The 21,774-nt window shown below is 35.0% G+C and overlaps 2 protein-coding genes across 3 annotated transcripts; both read left to right on the top strand.

Annotated features, from left to right (window-relative positions):
• Positions 1–514: 514 nt before the first annotated feature.
• LOC114194847 lies at positions 515–10,440 on the top strand. The gene is made up of 9 exons (XM_028085258.1): positions 515–767; positions 1,639–4,617; positions 4,694–4,774; positions 7,037–7,189; positions 7,322–7,485; positions 7,730–7,877; positions 7,975–8,097; positions 9,468–9,555; positions 10,017–10,440. Exons 2-9 carry the CDS (start codon positions 1,873–1,875, stop codon positions 10,199–10,201), a joined length of 3,687 nt encoding a protein of 1,228 aa, XP_027941059.1. The 5' UTR covers positions 515–767; positions 1,639–1,872; the 3' UTR covers positions 10,202–10,440.
• A 1,601-nt stretch (positions 10,441–12,041) lies between these two features.
• Positions 12,042–21,262, top strand: LOC114194833 (probable serine/threonine-protein kinase DDB_G0267686). 2 transcript variants are annotated; one of them, XM_028085252.1, is made up of 10 exons: positions 12,042–12,342; positions 13,201–15,999; positions 16,123–16,379; positions 16,467–16,529; positions 17,049–17,201; positions 18,517–18,680; positions 18,998–19,145; positions 19,229–19,351; positions 19,653–19,740; positions 20,818–21,262. In XM_028085252.1, the coding sequence occupies exons 2-10, from the start codon at positions 13,521–13,523 to the stop codon at positions 21,009–21,011; spliced, it is 3,669 nt and encodes a 1,222-aa protein (XP_027941053.1). In that variant the 5' UTR covers positions 12,042–12,342; positions 13,201–13,520; the 3' UTR covers positions 21,012–21,262. The 2 variants fall into 2 exon arrangements, with proteins under 2 accessions (XP_027941053.1, XP_027941049.1); XM_028085248.1 differs by having other exon boundaries at positions 13,201–16,379.
• Positions 21,263–21,774: the final 512 nt, after the last annotated feature.

Genomic DNA, 21,774 nt, shown 5'->3' with positions numbered 1-21,774 from the left:
ACTATTTTCTTACACATTATTTTATCTCTATATTTATTAATTTACGTTGAGAAGTGAAATTGTGATGGTAAATAGAAAGTGTTTTTATTATATAATTATAAGAATTAATAAAATTTTGTATATATATTATAATTTTATTTATTATTTTAATAAAAATTACAAATGCTTCTATTATATAATGTTATAAATTTTGATATTATCTTTTTTATTAATATGTTATATTAATAAATTTTTTATTATATACACTATCATAGAGAATGTCTACCACTAATTATTATATATAAAAATCAATCAATTTTGAATCATATATTCATCATTAAATATGCCTAATTTTGTTTAGAACATCAATACACATGATTGAACAAAAAGAAGTTGGTGGTTGCAGAGAATTGGTCACGTTGTCCCTTCTGTATTTATCTGTAAGGAAGGAGCTAGATTGATTATTTCTCGTTTGACTAAATGCAGAAATAAATAAAAAATAATTATTAAACTAATTTCGGTATAAACGAAAACGGAAAGGACGGTGGGTGCAACTGGTAGAGAGAGAAAAGAACGTCTTTTTCAGCAGAAAGGAGTTCAACAACTTGAAGTACAAGTTGGTTCACGCTGTAGTGTGAAACCGAAGTTATTGCGTGACACTCAGAAGAGAAAAATACACGTGGGTTTATCTCATTTTCCTCCCAAAGCTCTGTTTTTGAATGAAAATTTTGGTCTTTCCTGTGATCTCTTCTGGGTCGTAGCTGCATCTTTTGAGCTGAGAGCAATGGGTAAGACAAAGTTTTGTTTTCTATTATTTTTTTTGCCTCATTGGGTGTCTAGATTCAGTTTCATATTCTGTCAGTATTTTGCTGTGTTTGGGGTTCTCTTTGTTTTGTTGTTTTTTCTTTTTTTAGTTGTTTTTTGGTGCCTCATTGTGAAGCTCAAGTATTGTAGGCAGAACCCTAGATTGGTTAACTTGGGTTTGGGAATTGAGATGCAGTTGAAGGTTTCTGACTGTGTTCCCGGGTGTAGTCTAGATTGAAACAAAAAAATTTATGTTTTTGTTAATTAGTGTTTCATTTCTTTTATTGGTGACGGTGATGGTCTCTGGCTTATCTGCTACATGCAACTGTGCTTGAATACTGGATGCTTTACGCTCTGAATGCAATTGTTTTGCCAGTTTGTATGCCTACAAAATGACGAAAAGCTTAGGGGAATTCGGTACCTAAACATTTTAGACTAGTTGACTGAAGAGCTTATATAAGATGTCAATGTTAGTGCTCACGTTTGCAGTATATTTGAGAACTTACTTTGACATTTGCGAGCTTGCCTGGTCTAATTTGTAGTCATTGAAGTCATGCTCCAATGACATAACAGCTTTCAGCTATGGAAATGCAGTTAAAGTTGTCCACTAAATACATTTTCTTTTCGTTAACCTAAATTCATCATTTAGTACCAAAGTTATTTTTTGCATTGGAATTTGTTAATGTTCATTTAGCAAAAGGTACGGCCAATGTGCTGACCCTTTGTTATGGTTATTCTGTTTTGTTGCTTAGCATATATTGTCTGCAGGCAGGTCATGTATTTGTTTCCATATATTGTGACTATTTTCATGTCAATTAATTTCTGGAACTTGTCTTGATTCAATTTTGTTTGCAGGGAGTTTGCTTTATATTTAATCTGCGATTTGGGAGAAAAAAGTACAACAGTTCTTAACAGTTTTCAAGATTGCAGATGCTTCAAATATTTATACGGTGATTAAAACAGCTCAGTTACTAAAACTGTAGTGCCTCAGTTTTCACCAATTTTTTAGTGCATTTTTCTAGTATAAAGAGGAAAAAAATGGCGTGATTTGAACAATCAAGATTTGATAACACGATTTCATACAGTAACATGGAATCTAGACTTGATGAATGGCACCAGTCTCGATCACAGCCAGTGACGCAGGACCATTTGGATGGCACACATACCCACAGAAGACCGGTTGACTTTAATACATCAGAAGTTAAACCTGTACTTAATTACTCTATACAGACAGGTGAAGAATTTGCTCTTGAGTTTATGAGAGATAAGGTGAATATGAGGAAGCCTGTATTATCAAATGTCAGTGATTCTAATTATAACCCAGGTTATATGGAACTGAAAGGCATTTTAGGCATCAGCCATGCAGGATCTGAAAGTGGATCTGATATCTCTATGCTTTCAATGGCTGAGAAATATCCAAAAGAATTTGATAGAACGAGTACATCTTTACCTGGAGACAGAATAAACTATGGGTCAATTCGATCAATGCCAAGAACTTCATTGAATCAGGATAATAGACAATTTGTGCCTGGGTATGGCTCTTTTGGAGCTTATGATAGATCAATGATTATGAAGTTTCTTTGCAGCTTTGGCGGTAGAATATTGCCACGACCATGTGATGGAAATCTAAGGTATGTTGGAGGCCAAACACGTATTCTTCGACTAAGAAAGGACATATCTTGGCTGGAGCTCATGCAGACAGCGTTACAAATCTATAGTCAGGTTTATGCAATCAAGTATCAGCTTCCTGGGGAAGATCTTGATGCTTTGGTATCTGTGTCATCTGATGAAGATTTGCAGAATATGATGGAGGAATGTAGTCATCTACAAGATAGGGAAGGATCACAAAAACCTAGGATGTTTTTGTTCTCAATGAGTGATTTGGAGGATGCTCAATTTGGTCTCAGCAGTATGGGTGATGATTCTGAGATTCAGTATGTTGTTGCTGTTAATGGCATGGACTTGGGATCAAGAAAAAGCACTACAATGATTGGTGTCAGCGTTTCTGCAAATGACATAAATGAATTGGACAGGCAAAGTATTGACAGGGAGACTAATAATAGAGTTGGTATAGAATCTATTGTACAAGGAAATCCTCCCCCAACTAACAATTTTGACTCATCATTGGCTTCTCAATTTTCACCATCGGTGCTACCAACTTCCTCAAATTCTTATGAAAAGTATCCACTGTTTTATGGTGATCAAATGATGTGCCATGGGGAACTTAGTGATCACTACTTTATTAATCACGGCCTTGATCCTTCTCATAAACCTGTTATTGGAGAGACCCCGATGATTATGCCTCCCCATATGCTTGTCAATCAACAAGGGATTTTGAATGAAGGCCTTCCACCTCGAGGAATACAAGTACAACATTCAGAAATACCAACAACATTGGCAAACAAGATGGTTACTAGTTCAATTCCACAAGTAAGTGACCCTGGGAAAGTTTTGGCCTCAGAATTACCATCACCTGCCCCTACTCAACTGCTTAATGGTTACATGAAAAATAATTTTCCTGAAGCATCTGTTGTAGTTGCTGCACCAGAGGGGTTTTCATTGCATCCACCAAGCGTGGACAAGCGCCAAGATTATGAAGAGACTTCTTCTACAAGTAGCAGTGCATTTGGTCCTACTTGTGTTGATTCACACTCCAATGCTTCTGACTTGAGTTCCCTTCATCCCCCTCCTCTTCCCAAGAGAGTTTACTATTCAGAGAGAATTCCACGGGAACAAGTAGAGTTGCTGAACCGGTCATCAAAATCTGATGATACACACAGCTCTCAGTTTCATGTTCCAGATTTACTCTCTGATATCAACCCACCAGATTTAGTTACAGAATCTGTTGACAAGTTGCGTGATGGAAATCTGTCTGATCGAAATGGGGAATTAAGCATCACAGAAAATCCATTGCATGCAAATGTATTTGCAGTTGATAATGGGATTGTCAATAATCAAATATACAAACAGCCGCCTGATACAAACACTCAGATAAAATCAAAGCTAACTGAGCATGTGAATCCTGAGCAGAGGCAAGTATTATCAGACAATGAAGGACACACAGATGTGTTAAATAAAGAAAATGTTGTTGGGTTGGAAATGAAAATTAATGGTAACAATAGCTATAACAAACCCCTGATTGATGAGACAAAAGCCAGTAAACCTGACTTGCAGAATTTGCACCAGGTTTCTTCTGGTAAGAATCTTGATGATCCTGCATCCACTCTTCCAGAGGTTGATTGGGGTGATACCTCTGTGAAGGAGTCTAATGATGTGCAAGCCTTACCGGTATCTCTAAATGGGAATATTGATGATGACTCTGAAGAATTTCCTTCTGATGTCATTACAAAACAAGCACATGGTGACATCCTTATTGATATTAATGATCGGTTTCCCCGTGAATTTTTCACTGATATATTCTCTAAAGCAGTACTTGAAGAAGACCCCTCTAGTTTCCATCAATTAAATTCAAATGGAGTGGGCTTAAGCGTAAACATGGAAAACTGTGATCCTAAACGATGGTCGTATTTTCAAAAATTGGCTCAAGCGGGCATTGATAATGTGTCCCTTATTGACCAAGATCATCTTGGTTTTGCACCTGCGACAGGAAAAGTGGTTGGAGATGATAGAGCTCAACATGTTACACCTTTAACAACTGATGAAGTTTCTCTGAACCATGCAGAGTCCCACCTCGATTTTGTTGAAGAAAATTTGCTAGGAAGAATTGGAGCACAAAGAAAGTCTAACTATGATCACTCCCAAGTGAACGACACTGAAAGCATGCAATTTGATGCCATGATGGAAAACATAAGAGCTCAAGAGTCCGAAGGCGAGGTATGATTTTAACTATTTTTGGTTTTGGACTAGTTATAAATATGTGTATATGCTTACTAAAGTTCTTATCACTTAGGTTGGGATGTTTGAAAAAAGGAATAACAATCTACATCCTCTTGATTCTTCTTTGGAAGAGATTGATACGAGTTCTTTGCAGGTAAGATGCTTATTCATGAGTGTGCGATATTCTTGTGTTTGCAATTGTGGTACGGAAATTAAAGAGGATTTTGCTGAAGAAAGTTCATCACTAGTTATCAGACATCTGTAGTGTATAAATAGATGCTAATTAGAATAACATTGAGAATGCATATTTTCCTGGTGTGGTTCTTAATTATTATTCATTTAACTATATCAAGGGTTGATTAGGTTGTGGTTAAAATTTTTAGTTTGCATTTTGCAGTAGATTAGGAGACTTGTATTTTAGTGATGAACATGACCTGATCATGTTGATCCACTCATATTGTCGTATTTCCATTTCAATTCTCAGTGTCACAGAAATTGCAATAATAACAAAATCCCCCAATGCTTCTTTCTACTTCCAATCTCCTGTATTTAGAAAAATGGCATTTAAATTCCTTACAGCTTGTATAAAATACTAATGTACATTGGTACCAGAAGGTTCCTTACTAGGTGATGGTATGGGGGGAGAATTGTTTATGCAGCCCTACCCTTGTATATGTCATAAGGTTGATTTTATATTCAAACCCTTGACTAACTATGAAGCCCGTGGTGTGTCGTGAGTCCGACACATATTGGGTATGCGTACGATACTTATACGACACACGTATCAATAAAGTGTCCAATTTGAAAGACATTATTTTTGTCTTTGACATGATTTTGACATTGTCCAATACAATGTTAATAACCACAAATTCAATGATTTTTCTAAAAGCTCCATAAACTTGTTAACTTATCACATAAGTTTCTACTATGATTATAAAAATAAGGAAAAAAATCTTATATGATCACTACTTTTCACTTTTTTGGATATTAGATAGATAGATTATATTCATTTTTGTGTTAGTTGAAAATTTAAAATACATGCCGTGTCCTATGTTTTTTCAATTTAGCCATATTTTCGTGTCCGTGTCGTATCTGGGCTCCGTAGCTAACCAGTCACCAATGGTCATTGCCTTTCAGTTTTTCATTGCATCAGTAGACGTTGATTCCTTCTTATTTTGGATGTTTAGATATTTCCTGCTCAAAACGTGTTAAAACCATGATTATTGATGATTGTTGCTGATACATTTCAGGAATTTTTATATGTTAGCCTTACTGCATTTTTATTCTATATCATTAGAGTATCTTGCTATTAATACTAGGATTGTTTATGTAGAAACAATCCCATAATCACAGGGATTTGTTGTCCCATTGTATAAGTTTTTCCTATTTCTTAAAATTATCAGCAGGCTTTTGTGTACATAAATCTAATGCATCTCATAAAATAAAATATCATGGATTATTCCTAAACTTGAGAAAGGAGAAATCAGTTAAGATAGTTAGAATAGTTGTTAGTTAGATATAAATAGGAGAAGAAGGATAGGAGGATAGGAGAGGGGATGCTCATTTTGTAGATTGAGCATTAGCTCTTTGTGAAAGGATAAATCCTACGCTTCACTACAGTTTTCTCTTTTCACGGCGAACTAATGCTCAATCTACAAAATGAATATCCTCCGCTCCTATCCTTCTTCGCTTATATATATATATATATATATATAAGTAATGCGAATTAACTCATTAATATTCTAACTATCTTAATTAATTTCTCCTTCTCCTTATATCCTAACACAATGCGTGGAGACTAAGACATTTCTTTATGTGGATTGCAGTTGCTTGATGTTTGTGTTACACCATTCTCAAGAGGAATTAGCTCTAAGATTTCTTTATATTTTTCGTTGATGATGCAATACAGTGTAAATATGTCTTTTGAATTTAATGACCATAGATAGTTAGGCGTTCTTTGTCTTTCTTTAGTTGTTAAGTGCTACTTGCTTGTACTCACTACTGAGGCTTCAAAAATATTTACAGTATGTTAATAATTTGGGTGGTCCTTCCTCTATGAAAAGGGGTGTGCTTTACCGGACCAAAAGAAAACTTGCAACACTTTACTTGGGGAGCTAATTTAAATTGTTCTTGTAACCACTGATATTGCTAGCTTCTATTCAACTAGTATTTGGTTGAACATTTCTTTGACATGATCTTATATCATGTAGACTAACAATGCATTTCTAGGATTTGGAATGTGTCTTGGACATTTTTTTTCTTCCTTCATTTTCCCTTGTGAAGTGCATGCTTCTAACCAACTAGCTGATTTTTTTGCCTTCACAAATATTCATGTGCTTCAGATTCATTGTCTTGCTTGTTCACTGGCCTTAAAATCTTTAATTCATTTCTTCCTTTATTGGAATTCAAATTGTAGGTCATAATGAATGACGATCTTGAAGAGCTGAAGGAACTGGGTTCTGGTACCTTTGGCACCGTGTATCATGGAAAATGGCGAGGAACAGATGTTGCCATCAAAAGAATAAAGAAAATCTGCTTCACTGGTCGATCATCTGAGCAAGAGAGACTGGTAAGTTATAATTTAATTTATGTTTGATGCATGCACTATGATTTTCCAGTTTAGCTATGTCCTAACATGTATTCTTTTTTTTCCCTACATTTACATGAAAGTCCTCACTAACAGACGTTGTTACATTTTCAGACTGTAGAATTCTGGCGGGAAGCTGATATTCTTTCCAAGCTTCATCATCCAAATGTGGTGGCATTTTATGGTGTAGTGGAGGATGGACCCGGAGGAACAATGGCTACTGTTACAGAGTACATGGTGGATGGTTCTCTTAGGCATGTGTTACTTCGCAAGGATAGGTAACACTCCTAGAAAAACATTTCGGTTATTTAGTTTTATTAACCAATTTTGCCTAAAATGTTGATTTTTATTCTGATCATTGTATTAAGAAACTAACCAGTATGGTGCTGTTATATCAGTTCAAGGCTTATTATTGCTTCTTATTTTAAGAGAAAGTCATGCATAAAACAATTCAAGTCCCTTTCCCATACAAAATGGATGATAATTCTTGTATTTTACTAAAGGATTTGAATTTTGTTGCAGGTATCTTGATTTTCGTAAGAGACTGATAATTGCGATGGACGCAGCTTTTGGAATGGAATATTTACACTCAAAAAATATTGTACACTTTGACCTAAAATGTGACAATTTGTTGGTGAACTTGAAAGATCCTATGCGGCCTATATGCAAGGTATCTAACCTGTGGGACTTTTACTTTGGTTTTCTGTGAACATGAAATGTTCTGCATTAAATAGAGGTTGAGAAGACTAAGAAATTTGGTTTTCCAGGTTGGGGATTTTGGATTGTCAAAAATTAAAAGAAATACCTTGGTTTCTGGTGGTGTGAGGGGCACTCTTCCTTGGATGGCACCAGAGCTTCTGAATGGTAGCAGCAACAAGGTCTCAGAAAAGGTGGAATTTTTATCTGTTTGAATGACATGCATCTTCTATGCTCACATTTAAGGAGCTGCGTTGTATTGGTCTCTCTTCTAGATTTTAAAATAGTGGCGAAATTCTGTTTATTAGTTCACTGTATCTAGGATCGTGTTCTTCCTCTCATTTTTCAGCGGTAGTTATTGATTGAGTGCTATCGAGGGAATCTATGCGACAATTTGGCCTTTAGCAGCACTAGAGTGAGGGGTTTCAGATAAAAGATATCTTTTTGCCCTCAAAATAGCATTATTTCGGGGTGTATTTCAGGGGCAAAGTTGAAGTTTCTGGATCACTTTCTATAACTTCAAAACAAAACAAAAAAATTATTGAACTGTGAATAACCTCTCTTCGAAATTTTTGAGTAGTTTTTACTTTTCGAGCATTTATATATCGTATACATTATTTAATTTGTATGAAAAATGTTTGGATAGGCCATCTTGCTGTGTTGCTATCCAATATTGATAACTTTGCATTGGAGTATAAATTTAAGTAAATTATTTGACTTTGAACATTTTATGTTGGGAATAGTCCAAGTGTGAGTCAAAAAGTCCCACATTGGATAGAAAAGACAAAGTTAAACACCATATAAGAATAAAGACCCATAACAACATTGCCTTAAGGTTTTGGGGTTAAAGTGGTGTCTAAAGTCTTATATATGTAAGACTAATGTCATATAACCATATAGAACCACAATCTCTCAATGACCATAACCATAACAATGACCATAACCTATATGAAATATAATATAACCTATCAGTGGTATCAGAGCCGATGGTTCGGAGTGACTGACCGCATAACCATAACAAAAAAGGGGGTCACCGATGTGACTGACCGCATAACCATAACCAAAGGGGTCACTCATACATCTAAAGGAAAATATACCATATGAAAAAGGAAAAAAAAAACAACAAGGGACTCACCCTTGAGGGGAGATGTTGGGAATAGTCCAAGTGTGAGTCAAAAAGTCCCACATTGGATAGAAAAGACAAAGTTAAACACCATATAAGAATAAAGACCCATAACAACATTGCCTTAAGGTTTTGGGGTTAAAGTGGTGTCTAAAGTCTTATATATGTAAGACTAATGTCATATAACCATATAGAACCACAATCTCTCAATGACCATAACCATAACAATGACCATAACCTATATGAAATATAATATAACCTATCATTTTAAACATACAAAATTTTCTGTCTATATTGTACTTTTGGAAATCTTTTCGTAAGGGAATAGGAGATCTACAATGCTTTTATATCACCTCTGTTTCTGTTTACTTCAACATTTTTTTATCAGCAAAACTTGTCGCTTGGAGTTATTGATTGCTGAAATTGAATTTTTATTTGTAGGTTGATGTGTTCTCCTTTGGCATAGTCTTATGGGAGATTCTAACCGGTGAGGAGCCATATGCCAATATGCACTATGGTGCAATCATAGGTATGATCTTTTTCTTATGTTCTTTTTCATTTCAATGCAATTTCATTCTTGCTGTATCCTCATGAAATTGGTTTCTTCTTCTAATTGAAGTAAAAATATTAGGAAAGCTTCTTCTGTTGTTTCTTAAAACAGTGAAGTGATCAAAGTTGAGAATTAAGGTTGTAAATATCAGTTATAGAAGGTGAAAAGGAGGAGAAATCCCAGGGGTTTATATACTAAAATGGGAATGAATTCAGCAACTTTAGTTAACTTTGTTCAATTTTTAACTGGTTTCTTTTATAGTTTTTTGGAAAATTGAAGTTGGTCATTCAATACATATGAAAATTAACTAAAGTTACGTGACTTTTCCCGGATGTTGAAAATGAACTAAATTACAGGAATTTTACTGGAAAAAAGTCACCATTCCCTACATGTAGTTAGTTATTTATCATACAGCTACTAATTGGTTTCTTCTTAAACAGGTGGGATTGTGAATAACACATTAAGACCAACAATACCAAATCACTGTGATTCTGAATGGAGAACACTGATGGAGCAGTGTTGGGCACCCAATCCTGCGGCTAGGCCCTCCTTCACAGAAATAGCTGGTCGATTGCGCATAATGTCTGCAGCTGCCAAATCATCGGGTCAAAAAACATCTAGATGATGCTGATTGGTTCCCCCCCTCTTATACCAATGTCATTGATGATTTTTCTTGGTTAAGATGGATACTGCTGAATTTATTCATTGAATGCTACTCCAAACTTGTATTTCATTGAATGGTATACTAATATTTTTTCGATGATTCGATGGTTGCCTGATTAAATTATTGTTGTACAGTCAACCAGCTTAGTACAAATTCAAACTTATCATTTTAGTTTCTATTTAGCTCCTTAATTTTGTTCTCTTTGTTTTTTTTTTCAATTCTTAATTCCAGAAATTAGATTTAGATTTACTTAACTCCGCAAAATCTGCTTATATAGATGAAGTTTGTATATTATTATAGTTTAGTTAAATCACTGTTAAAAGAAGCATTAAGTTATACCACTACAAGTATTGATAAATTTGTGCACAACCACTTTTTGCATCAATGTAATAGAACCAACCGGTAAAAGGATGGTGAAACTTAATTATATGTCTTTATTGTTACATCTACGGATCTTAAATATGTCGAGATAACATCTTTAAATTAATTTAAATGTGAGATATTGTTTGGTTTAGAATTTAAATTTCTTGTTACGGTTTTGTTTTAAAAACTTGTCTTGAAAAATCGAAAAGTTAAAATAGAATATATATATTTGAATTATTTTTAGTTTTTTATTTTTGTACAATGTGAGATGATCGGATGTATAAGAAATTTTTGCACAATTAAATACTTTTCGTGAGGTTAATTTGAGGGTAAGTGGTGATCTATACAGTTCCTAATGATACAAAATACTAACTACTTTTTCTATTTTTCATTTATTTCTACTTTATTAGATGACTAAATATTCAATTTTAATTTTCCCCTTTTTTACTTTTTCAACTGATTTCTTTTCTATTTAAGTTCTCTCCATTTCTGAGAGTTGATAGTTCATTCATATTTTGGTGTTCAATGACAAAATAAAAGTAGAGATTCGTTTAGTTTTATTGAAACGATAACAAGGATTATAATTCACGTTATATAAATTGGTTTCAAGTTTATGAGCCATTTTAGTTTGATTAAAACATATATATATATATATATATATATATATATATATATATATATATATATATATATATATATCCAGGTAGAGGAAAAGCGAATTGTATAATCTTGGTTGGATTAATCAGACCAATAAGGATTCACATAATAGTTACTTTAAAGATATAACTTTACCTATTGTTCTAAATTAAGAGCTTCATATCCTTATCTCTAGGTGAAAGACAAAATAAAGGAAATAAGTTTTTCTTTTTAAATAAAGAAGAAAAGACATTTGATTCGTCATTTTGTAAAAGAAAAATAAGAGACTTCAATATTTTCAACAAGTTCCGTATAAAGAACAGAATGCCAAAAACTTTTAAATACATACACTAGTGTGTAATACAGAAGTTTGAAATTTTGACCAAATAAATTAGAGTTTAAAAATAAATTTTATATTTCATATTTTGAAATATTTACAGTAAGTTTACGCATTATAATATTAATTTAGTGGATAACAGTTTAAGAAAATGTTTTTCATGCAGTTATTTTTCTTTTCTCATCAACAGGTTTTTATTATATGCTTTTATGACGGTTCATCTTCCTCAATTCTAACGTTTTTCGACAAGTTGTTCGTAAAACTTTTTTTTAATTATCCTTTTCAGTATATATAATAATATGATAGTAATAATAATACGATAATATGATAATAATAACGTTAATTTCTCTCCATGGAAAGCCAACACGTGGCTAACTATTAACGAACTATTGCAGTAAGAATAATAGAAAAAAGGTGGAAGTTTTTGGACATAACTGTTTCTTCACTCATTTGACTGTTTTTCTGACACAAAAACTTAATTTATTCCAAAATTGAGGAGAAATAGAGAGAGAAAGAAGAGATAGTGTGTGCTGTCATTTTGTTCCAAAAGGATCATTGAAGTAGAAGTAGATTCAGCTTGTTTTGAACCCAAAAGAAGAAAAGGTAGATCAAAAGATGGGGTAGACAGAGCTGGATTCTTTTTCGCTTCTTTCCCATATATACCTTTTCATTTGATTTCAGTTTCCCCCCAGATACCTGCCATGGCTCTTCCTCTGAAACCTTCTTGAGCCATACCTGCATCAAGCTCAAAACAATCATCAGTCAGGTATTTAGTTGATTCTGTTCCATCCTTTTCCGATTCACTCGTGATTTTGTTATGATTAGTGATGTCTTCTGCTGTTAATTGAGTCAAACTTGATTTGTGTTCTTATGATCCTGCATGCTGTGTTTTGACTGGGAAAGGTTAAATCAAGAGTCAAGTTTGATAATTTGCGGATTATATGATCATGGGAGAGTTGAGAAGAAGTGATCTAATATAGAGGTCTACTTTTAGATGACCTAAATATCATTTTAACATATTTTTCCAATTGATTTGCTGAAAAAAGATGGGTAATATATTTTCCCCCATTTTTTAGTGCTTGTTGTTGGGTTTTGATGCACTACATCCTGTTATTAGTATTAGAAAACAAAGTCTAATTTTTACAACAACTTTTATAATTCTCTTTCTTCTTTTTTCATGTAGTTAGTGTAGGTAATGAAGAGTAATGAAGGAATGGAGTAGGGAGTGAAAGAAATTTATAGAAGATAAATAACTTACCTTACCTTCACCAACTACCGGACTCTTCTATATTATTACTAACAAATGAAGACAACGAAGGAACAACCTTAGACTTATAGTATCCTAAACTTTCAGATTGTAGAGTGATAATTTGTGAGATTTTGCGTTCTTCAAACAACTATAAGAGGTCAAGACAAAGTTTTATTTCTCGTGTATGCAGGTAAATAAATTGCTAAGTCTATAGGTTTACGATCAGTTGAATCTTTTGACAATTCTAATATGTTGGTGATCTATTTTCTAATTGATATTTTGATGATGGGTATAATTTGTCCCATTATGTACTTGCTTCTGTTTCTTGCTACATCTTACATGCTGAGCAGTTTCTAAGTTTCATCATGCACACAGGGTGACATACTCTGAAGGTAGTTTGATCTTTGAAGAAAGTACCTTGTATCAAGAATTCTTAAGATTGCGGAAGCTTCTTCATGTGTTGATTATGGTGACAAACTTGAGCATCGGTAAATCTTCTTTCTGACCCATTGCCACGGGTCAAGAGTTCAAACTTTTGGAGTTGTTAGCAGTCCCGTTTCTGAGATTTGGAAATTGAATTTACAGTATTTGGTGCATTATTTCTACATGATGTTAAGTGTCTTCCCAGGACTATGGCATTACAGTAAATCCATGCATTTAACTTCCCAGATGAGGCTCTGACAAGACTGCCAAGGATGCAGAAACATCAATACAATTCCATGGAATCTAGAACTGAGGAATTCCATTCTGCGCCGCAATTGGTCCCTCAAGACCTTCGTGATGGCATGCATATCAATGCACGGCCTCCAGCATATAATATGTCAGAAAATAAACCTGTACTTAACTATTCCATACAGACAGGTGAGGAGTTTGCTCTCGAGTTTATGAGAGATAGGGTGAATCTCAGGAAGCCTCCCTTTCCAAATGTTGTAGGTGATCCCAACTATTCAACAGGCTATATGGAATTGAAAGGCATTTTGGGACATACAGGATCTGAGAGTGGATCTGATATATCTGTGCTCACAAAGACTGACAAGGGTCCTAAAGAGTTTGACAGAAGGAACTCTTCTCAACACCAGGACAGAAGTAATTATGGTTCAGCTCGATCAATTCCTAGAACATCATCCAATCAAGAAAATTACCGAGTCCTTCATGGTACTGCCTCTTCCAGTGCATCTGAAATTTCATCCATGAAGATGAAGGTTCTGTGCAGCTTTGGGGGAAGAATATTGCCAAGGCCCAGTGATGGAAAGCTTAGATATGTTGGGGGTGAAACGCGTATTATAAGTATAAGAAGAGACATACGTTTGCAGGAGCTTATGCACAAAACATCATTAATTTATGGTGAACCTCATGTGATAAAGTATCAGCTCCCTGGAGAAGATCTTGATGCGTTAGTTTCAGTATCTTCTGATGAGGATCTGCGGAACATGATGGAGGAATGTCATGATTTACAAGGTGAACGAGGATCAACCAAGCTTAGGATGTTTCTGTTCTCTATAAATGATTTGGATGATACTCAGTTTGGCATAGGTAGCATTGACGGTGACTCTGAAATCCAGTATGTAGTTGCTGTTAATGGCATGAGCATGAGTTCAAGAAACAACTCAATTCTTCATGCCGCAGGTGGCTCTACCAATAACTTGCATGAATTGAATGAACAAAATAATGATAGGGAGACCAACAGAGTTTTGATGGACTCATTTGGTGTTAGTGGCTCATCTTTGACTGACAATGTTAAATCATCATTGACTATTCAATCTTCACAACAAATGCTTCCAATCTCCTCTAATGCTTTTGAAACCCATCCATTGTTTTATGATGACCCGGTTATTCACCAAGGGGATGCTAGTCAATATCCACTACAGCACGGTATTGGTCCTTCTAACAACTCCGCTCGCAATGTTGGAGAGATTCCAGTTTCTGTGCCTATTCAAAGTCTTGTTAACCAAGGGATCGTGAATGATGGACAAACATCCAGCGAGTTGCAGGTACAAATTTCAGCCATGCCAGACACGTTGGTAAAAAGAAAGGGTGATAATTTCATTCATACAGGCAATGATCCAGGAAAAGTTTTCCCCTTGGAAGCACCATATCCTATTGCTTCGCTGCCATTTGGGGGAAATTTGCATGCTAATTTACCAGAGGCACCAGTTAGTGCTGCTATATCAGAAGGGTTTCATCATGCAGTGCCATCAAAGAACAAGGGTAAGCACCAGCAGTCTGAAGATGCCTATTCATTGATCGGGAGTATGAATCCCACACAGACTCCTAAGTCTGGTGAAGATGATTTATATACTACACCCACTGATGCATTCAGCCGTGCTCAGGTTGATGCTGAGTCCAATGTGATTGATTTCGGTAGCCTTGAACCACCTCCACTTCCCAACAGAGTCTACTATTCAGAGAGAATTCCAAGGGAGCAGGAAGATTTGCTGAATCGATCTACTAAGTCAGATGACGCTTATGGTTCTCACTTACTTATGTCCGATTTGCTTTCTGACTTCAGCCAGAAGAATTCAGAAACAGAATCCAATGACATATTGCACGGTGGGAATATGTCAAATCAGAACATTATGTCCAGATCAGCACCAAAGCCTTTGCAAGCAGATGGCAATACCATTGATGATGGATTTGCCCCACCGCCAACATACAAACAGTGGCCTGATACAACAAATAAGTTGAATTCAAAGTTAGCACTGCATGTGAATTCTGAGTTGAAGCAAGTGTTGGTAGATAATAAGGTTACTGGAATTGAGGACCAGGTCCTCCATTCTGAAAATGATACCAATCGTTCCAAAGACAACCATAACATCCTCTTAGTTGATGGACCCAAAGGTACTGGACATCTGGCACTTCATCAGGTTCTTCCAGTTGAACATAATCTGAATGTAGTGTCTAAACCTCCAGACCTCAATTTGGCTGAAGTTTCTACCAGGGAATCGAATAACGGTACTAAGGTCCAAGCTGTGGCTTTTCCTTCAACTGGAAACACAGGCCAAGATGTTTCTCAAAATTTTCCCCCAGAAGTTAGGACAAGACCTACTACTCAGGGAGACATTCTTATTGATATTGAGGACAGGTTTCCCCGTGATATCCTTCATGATATGTTCTCCAAAGCAATACTTTCCGAAGATTCCTCAAGTATTGGTCCGTTAGCAGCAGATAGAGCAGGTTTGAGCTTACACATGGACAATCATGAGCCTAAACGTTGGTCATATTTTCAGAACTTGGCCCAAGAGGGGATTGATAATGTTTCTCTAATTGATCAGGACTATCTTGATTTTTCGTCTGCAGTGAGGAAAGTTCCAGATGGGGATAGTAAATCTCAGCATTCTGCTGCACTACTGGCAGATGGTGCTTTGGCAGGACACAAGGAATCTCACCTAAATTTCGGTGGTGACGAAAATCAGAAAAATGTTCCTGTAACAACTAAAACAGAATCAACTCTCCTTCAACAAAAATATGAGCATTCCCAGCTAAAGGGCAATGAAAATAAGAATATGGAAGCCATAATGGAAAACGTAAGACCACAGGAATCTGAATACCTGGAGGTATGATATTAATGGTTCTTTATATTTGTAGCCTGCACAGATTTGCTCTTTTTAGTGACAATCTTGCTTGTAATGGATTGAATTTAGGATGACCAGAATGAAGCAAGGAATGTTGATTTGGCAGGGAATTTTGACATCAGTACTGTGCAGGTATTATTCTTGGATGTATTATTTTGTTTGCGTTGATGTCTTATACCTGCCTGCCTTTTCTGCAGAGATTAGTCCACCTATCCATTGCACACTTCAGAAATTATGTGTTCGATCTCCATCCTGTTTCAAATGAATTGTTGTACAAGAAATGATCCAAAACTTATAAAATTAACTAAAATGAAATTTTATTGGTGAAAATATGTTCTGGCTGGATATTTATAATACCTTGCATAATTACTTTGACGCTACATCTTGGATTATTCTTGAAAAGTTCCATGTCACTCTTCACCAGCCTTGGTGTTAACAACCATTTCATAATCTGTTTTCCCCTGTAACATGCATTCTCTACTGAGATGATGGCAATGGCATATCCTACATAAATTTGTTTCTGTAATATGGACCAGAAGAACATCTGTAGTAGATGATGGCTTCGTTGCTTTATGTGTTGAAATTATAGACTGAGTTCACAAGATTTACTAACATTCAGTTTAATAGATATATTTACAATGCTCATGGCAGTTCATAAAGAATGATGATCTTGAAGAGCTTCGAGAGCTGGGTTCTGGTACCTTTGGGACTGTGTACCATGGAAAGTGGAGGGGATCGGATGTTGCTATTAAAAGAATAAAGAAAAGCTGCTTCGCTGGTCGATCTTCAGAACAAGAGAGACTGGTAATTTGCTTATGAGTGATTATGATCCTTCTGTCCATGTTTTATATTCTTTGTCACGTACTTTTGTCAGGTCACTCTGTCAAAATATGAATGTAAATATTTTACATTTATTGTATAATAAATATAGATTTGGTAGTATAAAATCCTTAAAATTAAAGGGGTGGGATTAGGAGTTTATTCGGTAGATTTACTCTAGTTTACTATCACCAAGAGCTTAGAAGACTTTCGTGGGGATTGAAGTAGCTGACTTTAACCAGGGAATTTTTATCTCAGCCAAAATATGTAACTGATTTGCTGGCAGAAACTGGAAAAATTGGATGCAAACCCGTATCAACTCCAATGGATCCTAATCATAGTTATGTAAAGTTGAAGAGGAACAAACAGTAGACAAAAGGATGATCTAAGGTTGGAAAATTGATATAGTTTACTCACACTCTGACAGACAATTCCAATTCAGAGAGTGTCATCAGCCAATTCATGCATTGATTGAAGGAATCGTATCTTCAAGCTGCTTTTATGGTTCTGCAGTACTTGAAAGGCCACCTTGGAAAGAAGATACTGTTCAAAAGGAATAGAAGACTAAATCTTGACGCCTATACTAATACTGATTATGCAGGTTCTCTTTTTGATAGAAGATCAACAACTGAATATTATACTTTCCAAGGTGGAAACTTAGTGACATGGAGGAGCAAAAAAAACAATGTGGTGGCAAGATCATTGGCTGAATGAGAATTCATGTTCGTTGGTGAAAGACTACGTGAATTACTATGGCTAAAAATTATCTTAGATCAATTGGAAGATTAATTTGGAGAGTCCTATGAAGCTCTAGTGTGATAATAAGTGAGCAATAACATTGGACATAATCACATTCAGCATGACTGGACAAAACATATTGAATTCTTTAAAGAAAAGTTAGAAGAAGGCCTAGTATGCATGTCATACATTTTGGTGGCTAATGTGCCAACGAAACGACTCAATAGCTCAAGCTTCCACAATTCAACAGCTTGAGAGGGGTGCCGAAAACATGGATGTAATTATCGTGAACTAGTTGTATAATAAATATAGATTTAGTTGTAGGTAATCTCTGAAATTAAAGGGTTAAGATTAGAAGTTTATTTTGTAGTTGTTCCTAATTTAGAGTCTTCATTTCAGGAAATTTATTTCATTTAGTTTTAGGATTATCTTTGAATACCCATGTATTGTTTTGTTTTGGATTCAAGGAAAACAATTCCACAGTTATTGCCTTCAGCCTACATTTCTCACACTCTCTTATATTAAAGGGGCTTGTATTGATGGTATTCATTCTCACTCACAGACCATAGAGTTCTGGCGTGAAGCTGACATACTTTCCAAGCTTCACCATCCAAATGTTGTAGCATTTTATGGTGTAGTTCAGGATGGACCAGGAGCAACATTGGCAACTGTCACTGAGTACATGGTGGATGGTTCTCTCAGGAATGTTTTGCTTCGTAAGGATAGGTAATGTATCCATTATCCTTGGAAAGGATCCTCTCATATCAAAATTTCACATCATTTAATCCTGCAAAAGATCTCTCTCTCTTTACAAACATTAAATATGCTGTGCCTTACCAAAATTGGTGAATATTTATAAAGGGAGAGAGATATAATTTCCATACAAGGTCATATGAAAATTTAACATCAGAGGATCCATTACCCTGATCTTAATTTATTGAATGTCTATGAAGTGGCAATTATTTTCCAATGAAAGTTTTGACATTTTGCTAGTTGCTATAATCCTTAGGTCATATTTTTGCATGGTCTTATTGTTATTCCAGATATCTTGATCGCCGTAAGAGGTTGATAATAGCCATGGATGCAGCTTTTGGAATGGAATATTTACACTCAAAAAATATTGTGCATTTTGACTTGAAATGTGACAATTTGCTTGTGAACTTGAAGGATCCTTTACGGCCAATATGCAAGGTATATATTAAAGTTGGGGATTAGTCATTCTATTGTAATTTTTTCTTCACTGTGACAAAGCTAAGAAACTTGCTTTCCACAAGGTTGGTGATTTTGGCCTATCAAAAATTAAGCGAAACACCCTTGTTTCTGGTGGTGTTCGTGGAACTCTACCTTGGATGGCACCAGAGCTGCTAAACGGTAGCAGCAACAAGGTCTCAGAAAAGGTAAACTTTCAAACAATCTTTAGAAATTTAGAATCACTGTTAGTTACAGGGAATATGAAAATAGCCAGCAAATTGATTTGTATTTTCATCCAAAACCATATTGAAATTGTCACCAACAAGGTTGTAGTTCAATTGGCGCCACCCTATGAAGACTTTTTCATCTTGTTCCAATTTGTCTCACAAATTTAACACTGAAAAGAAGAAATAAATTACACTATTTAGTGGATTATGTTGTCCTTTATTGTCTCTATTCTTTGAGAATCACTGATTATTAATGCTATTACCTTACCTCTATCTTTAGGTTGATGTGTTTTCTTTCGGCATAGTCTTATGGGAGATTCTTACTGGTGAAGAACCATATGCTAATATGCACTATGGTGCAATTATTGGTGCGGTCCTTTTCTCTTCTCTTTGGAACTTTATTACTGTTGTATAGACTCTAATAGCGTTTCACCTTTGCATCAATAGAATACTAACATTGAATTGATAGTTCTATTAAAATCTCAGTAATCAGGCTACGCCGTGAAAATTTAACTACTATAAAACAGATCAAATGTGCAAAACCTGAACAGTGAGGAAATGTTTGGAACCATAAAGACTTTTTAGGAGAGAAAAATATGAAGACAAAATGTCACCACCTGAGTTAAAATTAGATTATACATAAGCTAATTAGTAGAAGCTCTCAAGTGACCTCTGTAAAATTTTTACTTTTTTAACTTGTTGATAATATAATCTTAACTCATGGAGATATTCATTTCAATTTTAAATATCTACTTCCTTACAAAACAACCTCACACAATCTGTAGGGAAAACAATCAGGATAGCAGAAACTCATTGGGCAAGCTAAAAATCTTATTTATTACAATATTTAAATTTCAACATTTCTCACCCCTCCCTTGAAATGTAAGTTTCCAGAGATATGTTGCTCTTATAAGTTTGCAATGACATCTCACATTGTTGATGAGAAAATTATAGAACACAGATGGCTTATGCTAATAAGTATAAATTTATGAACAACTGAGATTTATTTTTAAATTCTAAGTTGCAGTATCAGATGGTATCCAAAAGTTACTGTAAGAGAGAATGATGATTTGAAAGTGTGTCATCTTATTCATTGTAAATGAGTATAAATAGCCAAGTATTATGACTACATTCAACTCTAATTTATGCACAACATAATTAGTGGAAACTAAATACCTAATTACATGAAATCAATTAGCTTCATTATAAGAGAATGATTCTGAACCTTATCACAGGAAATCAATTAGATTAATTACAGGAGAATAATTCCTATTCTATCAGTTACATTGCCATGCATGCACGCTTGTAGCATCAATAAAATTATTTAGTTCTTTCCCTTTAACAAGATTGTTAGCCTCTCCGGAACTTGCAAAGAAACTTTTTTGAAAAGGCAAAAGCTCATTCTATAAATTTGTCATACTTTTCTCAACAATTTACAAATGCAGGAGGTATTGTGAATAACACATTGAGACCTACAATCCCCAGTTACTGTGATCTTGAGTGGAAAACACTGATGGAGCAGTGTTGGGCACCCAATCCTGCAGTTAGGCCATCCTTCACAGAAATTGCTCGGCGTCTGCGTGTGATGTCTGCAGCTGCTATTCAGAACAAAGGACAGGTCCACAAGGCTTCTAAATGAAAATCAACACATTTGATCTGATTCCCATATATAGTTCCCTCAATTATGCTCCAAATTTAGCTATAAATATATTATTCACATGTAAGGGCCAGCAATAATTGTTTGTATTGTAGTTTTCTGGTCCTGCTCATTTTGTTGTTGATTGTTGTGAATATCAGAACTTGTAAATGTGTGTGAAAACCACATAAACAGGCTGTGCAAATTAACATTTGGACTTAATGCTATTTCCACAGTGAATTTTGGACTGCTTACTCCCTCCTTTTACTTTCTCAGGAAATCTCGGACACAGTTATTTTGAAATTCAAAAGTTAACTTTTGTTAAAAATATTTTATCTTTTGTCGGGGTAATCCAAAGGTTAAAAATGAATTGTAGACAAAACAATCCATACAGCTTCTGGATTACACAATCCGAAAAGTTTCTGAGTTGCAGAATCTGGGAAACTTCTCAATCGCCAACTCTGAAAAGTTTTTGAATTGTAAAATCCCGAAAGTTATTTTAAACTTCCGGATTAATCAATTTAGAAGTGATTTGTTACTTTCGGTTTACATAGTTTGAGTCATTTTTATTCTTAAAAAGAACTTTCGAATTGCATATTCGAAAACTAAAAATGACTTTCGAAAATTGAAGAAAATAACTTTTGAGTTATTTGAAAGTCATTTCGAACTTGTAAATTCGAAAAGGATAAAACAGAAATTTTGATATTGATTGGGGTGCAGGACGAAAAGTGTGAAGATGCAGGAAGAATTTGGCACTTTGTCAGCG

Source organism: Vigna unguiculata, chromosome 1 (genome assembly GCF_004118075.2).
Source record: "Vigna unguiculata cultivar IT97K-499-35 chromosome 1, ASM411807v1, whole genome shotgun sequence".
Lineage (NCBI taxonomy): Eukaryota > Viridiplantae > Streptophyta > Magnoliopsida > Fabales > Fabaceae > Vigna > Vigna unguiculata.
The sequence above is the reverse complement of the archived record's forward strand: the minus strand, read 5'-3'. Positions and strand labels throughout refer to the sequence as shown.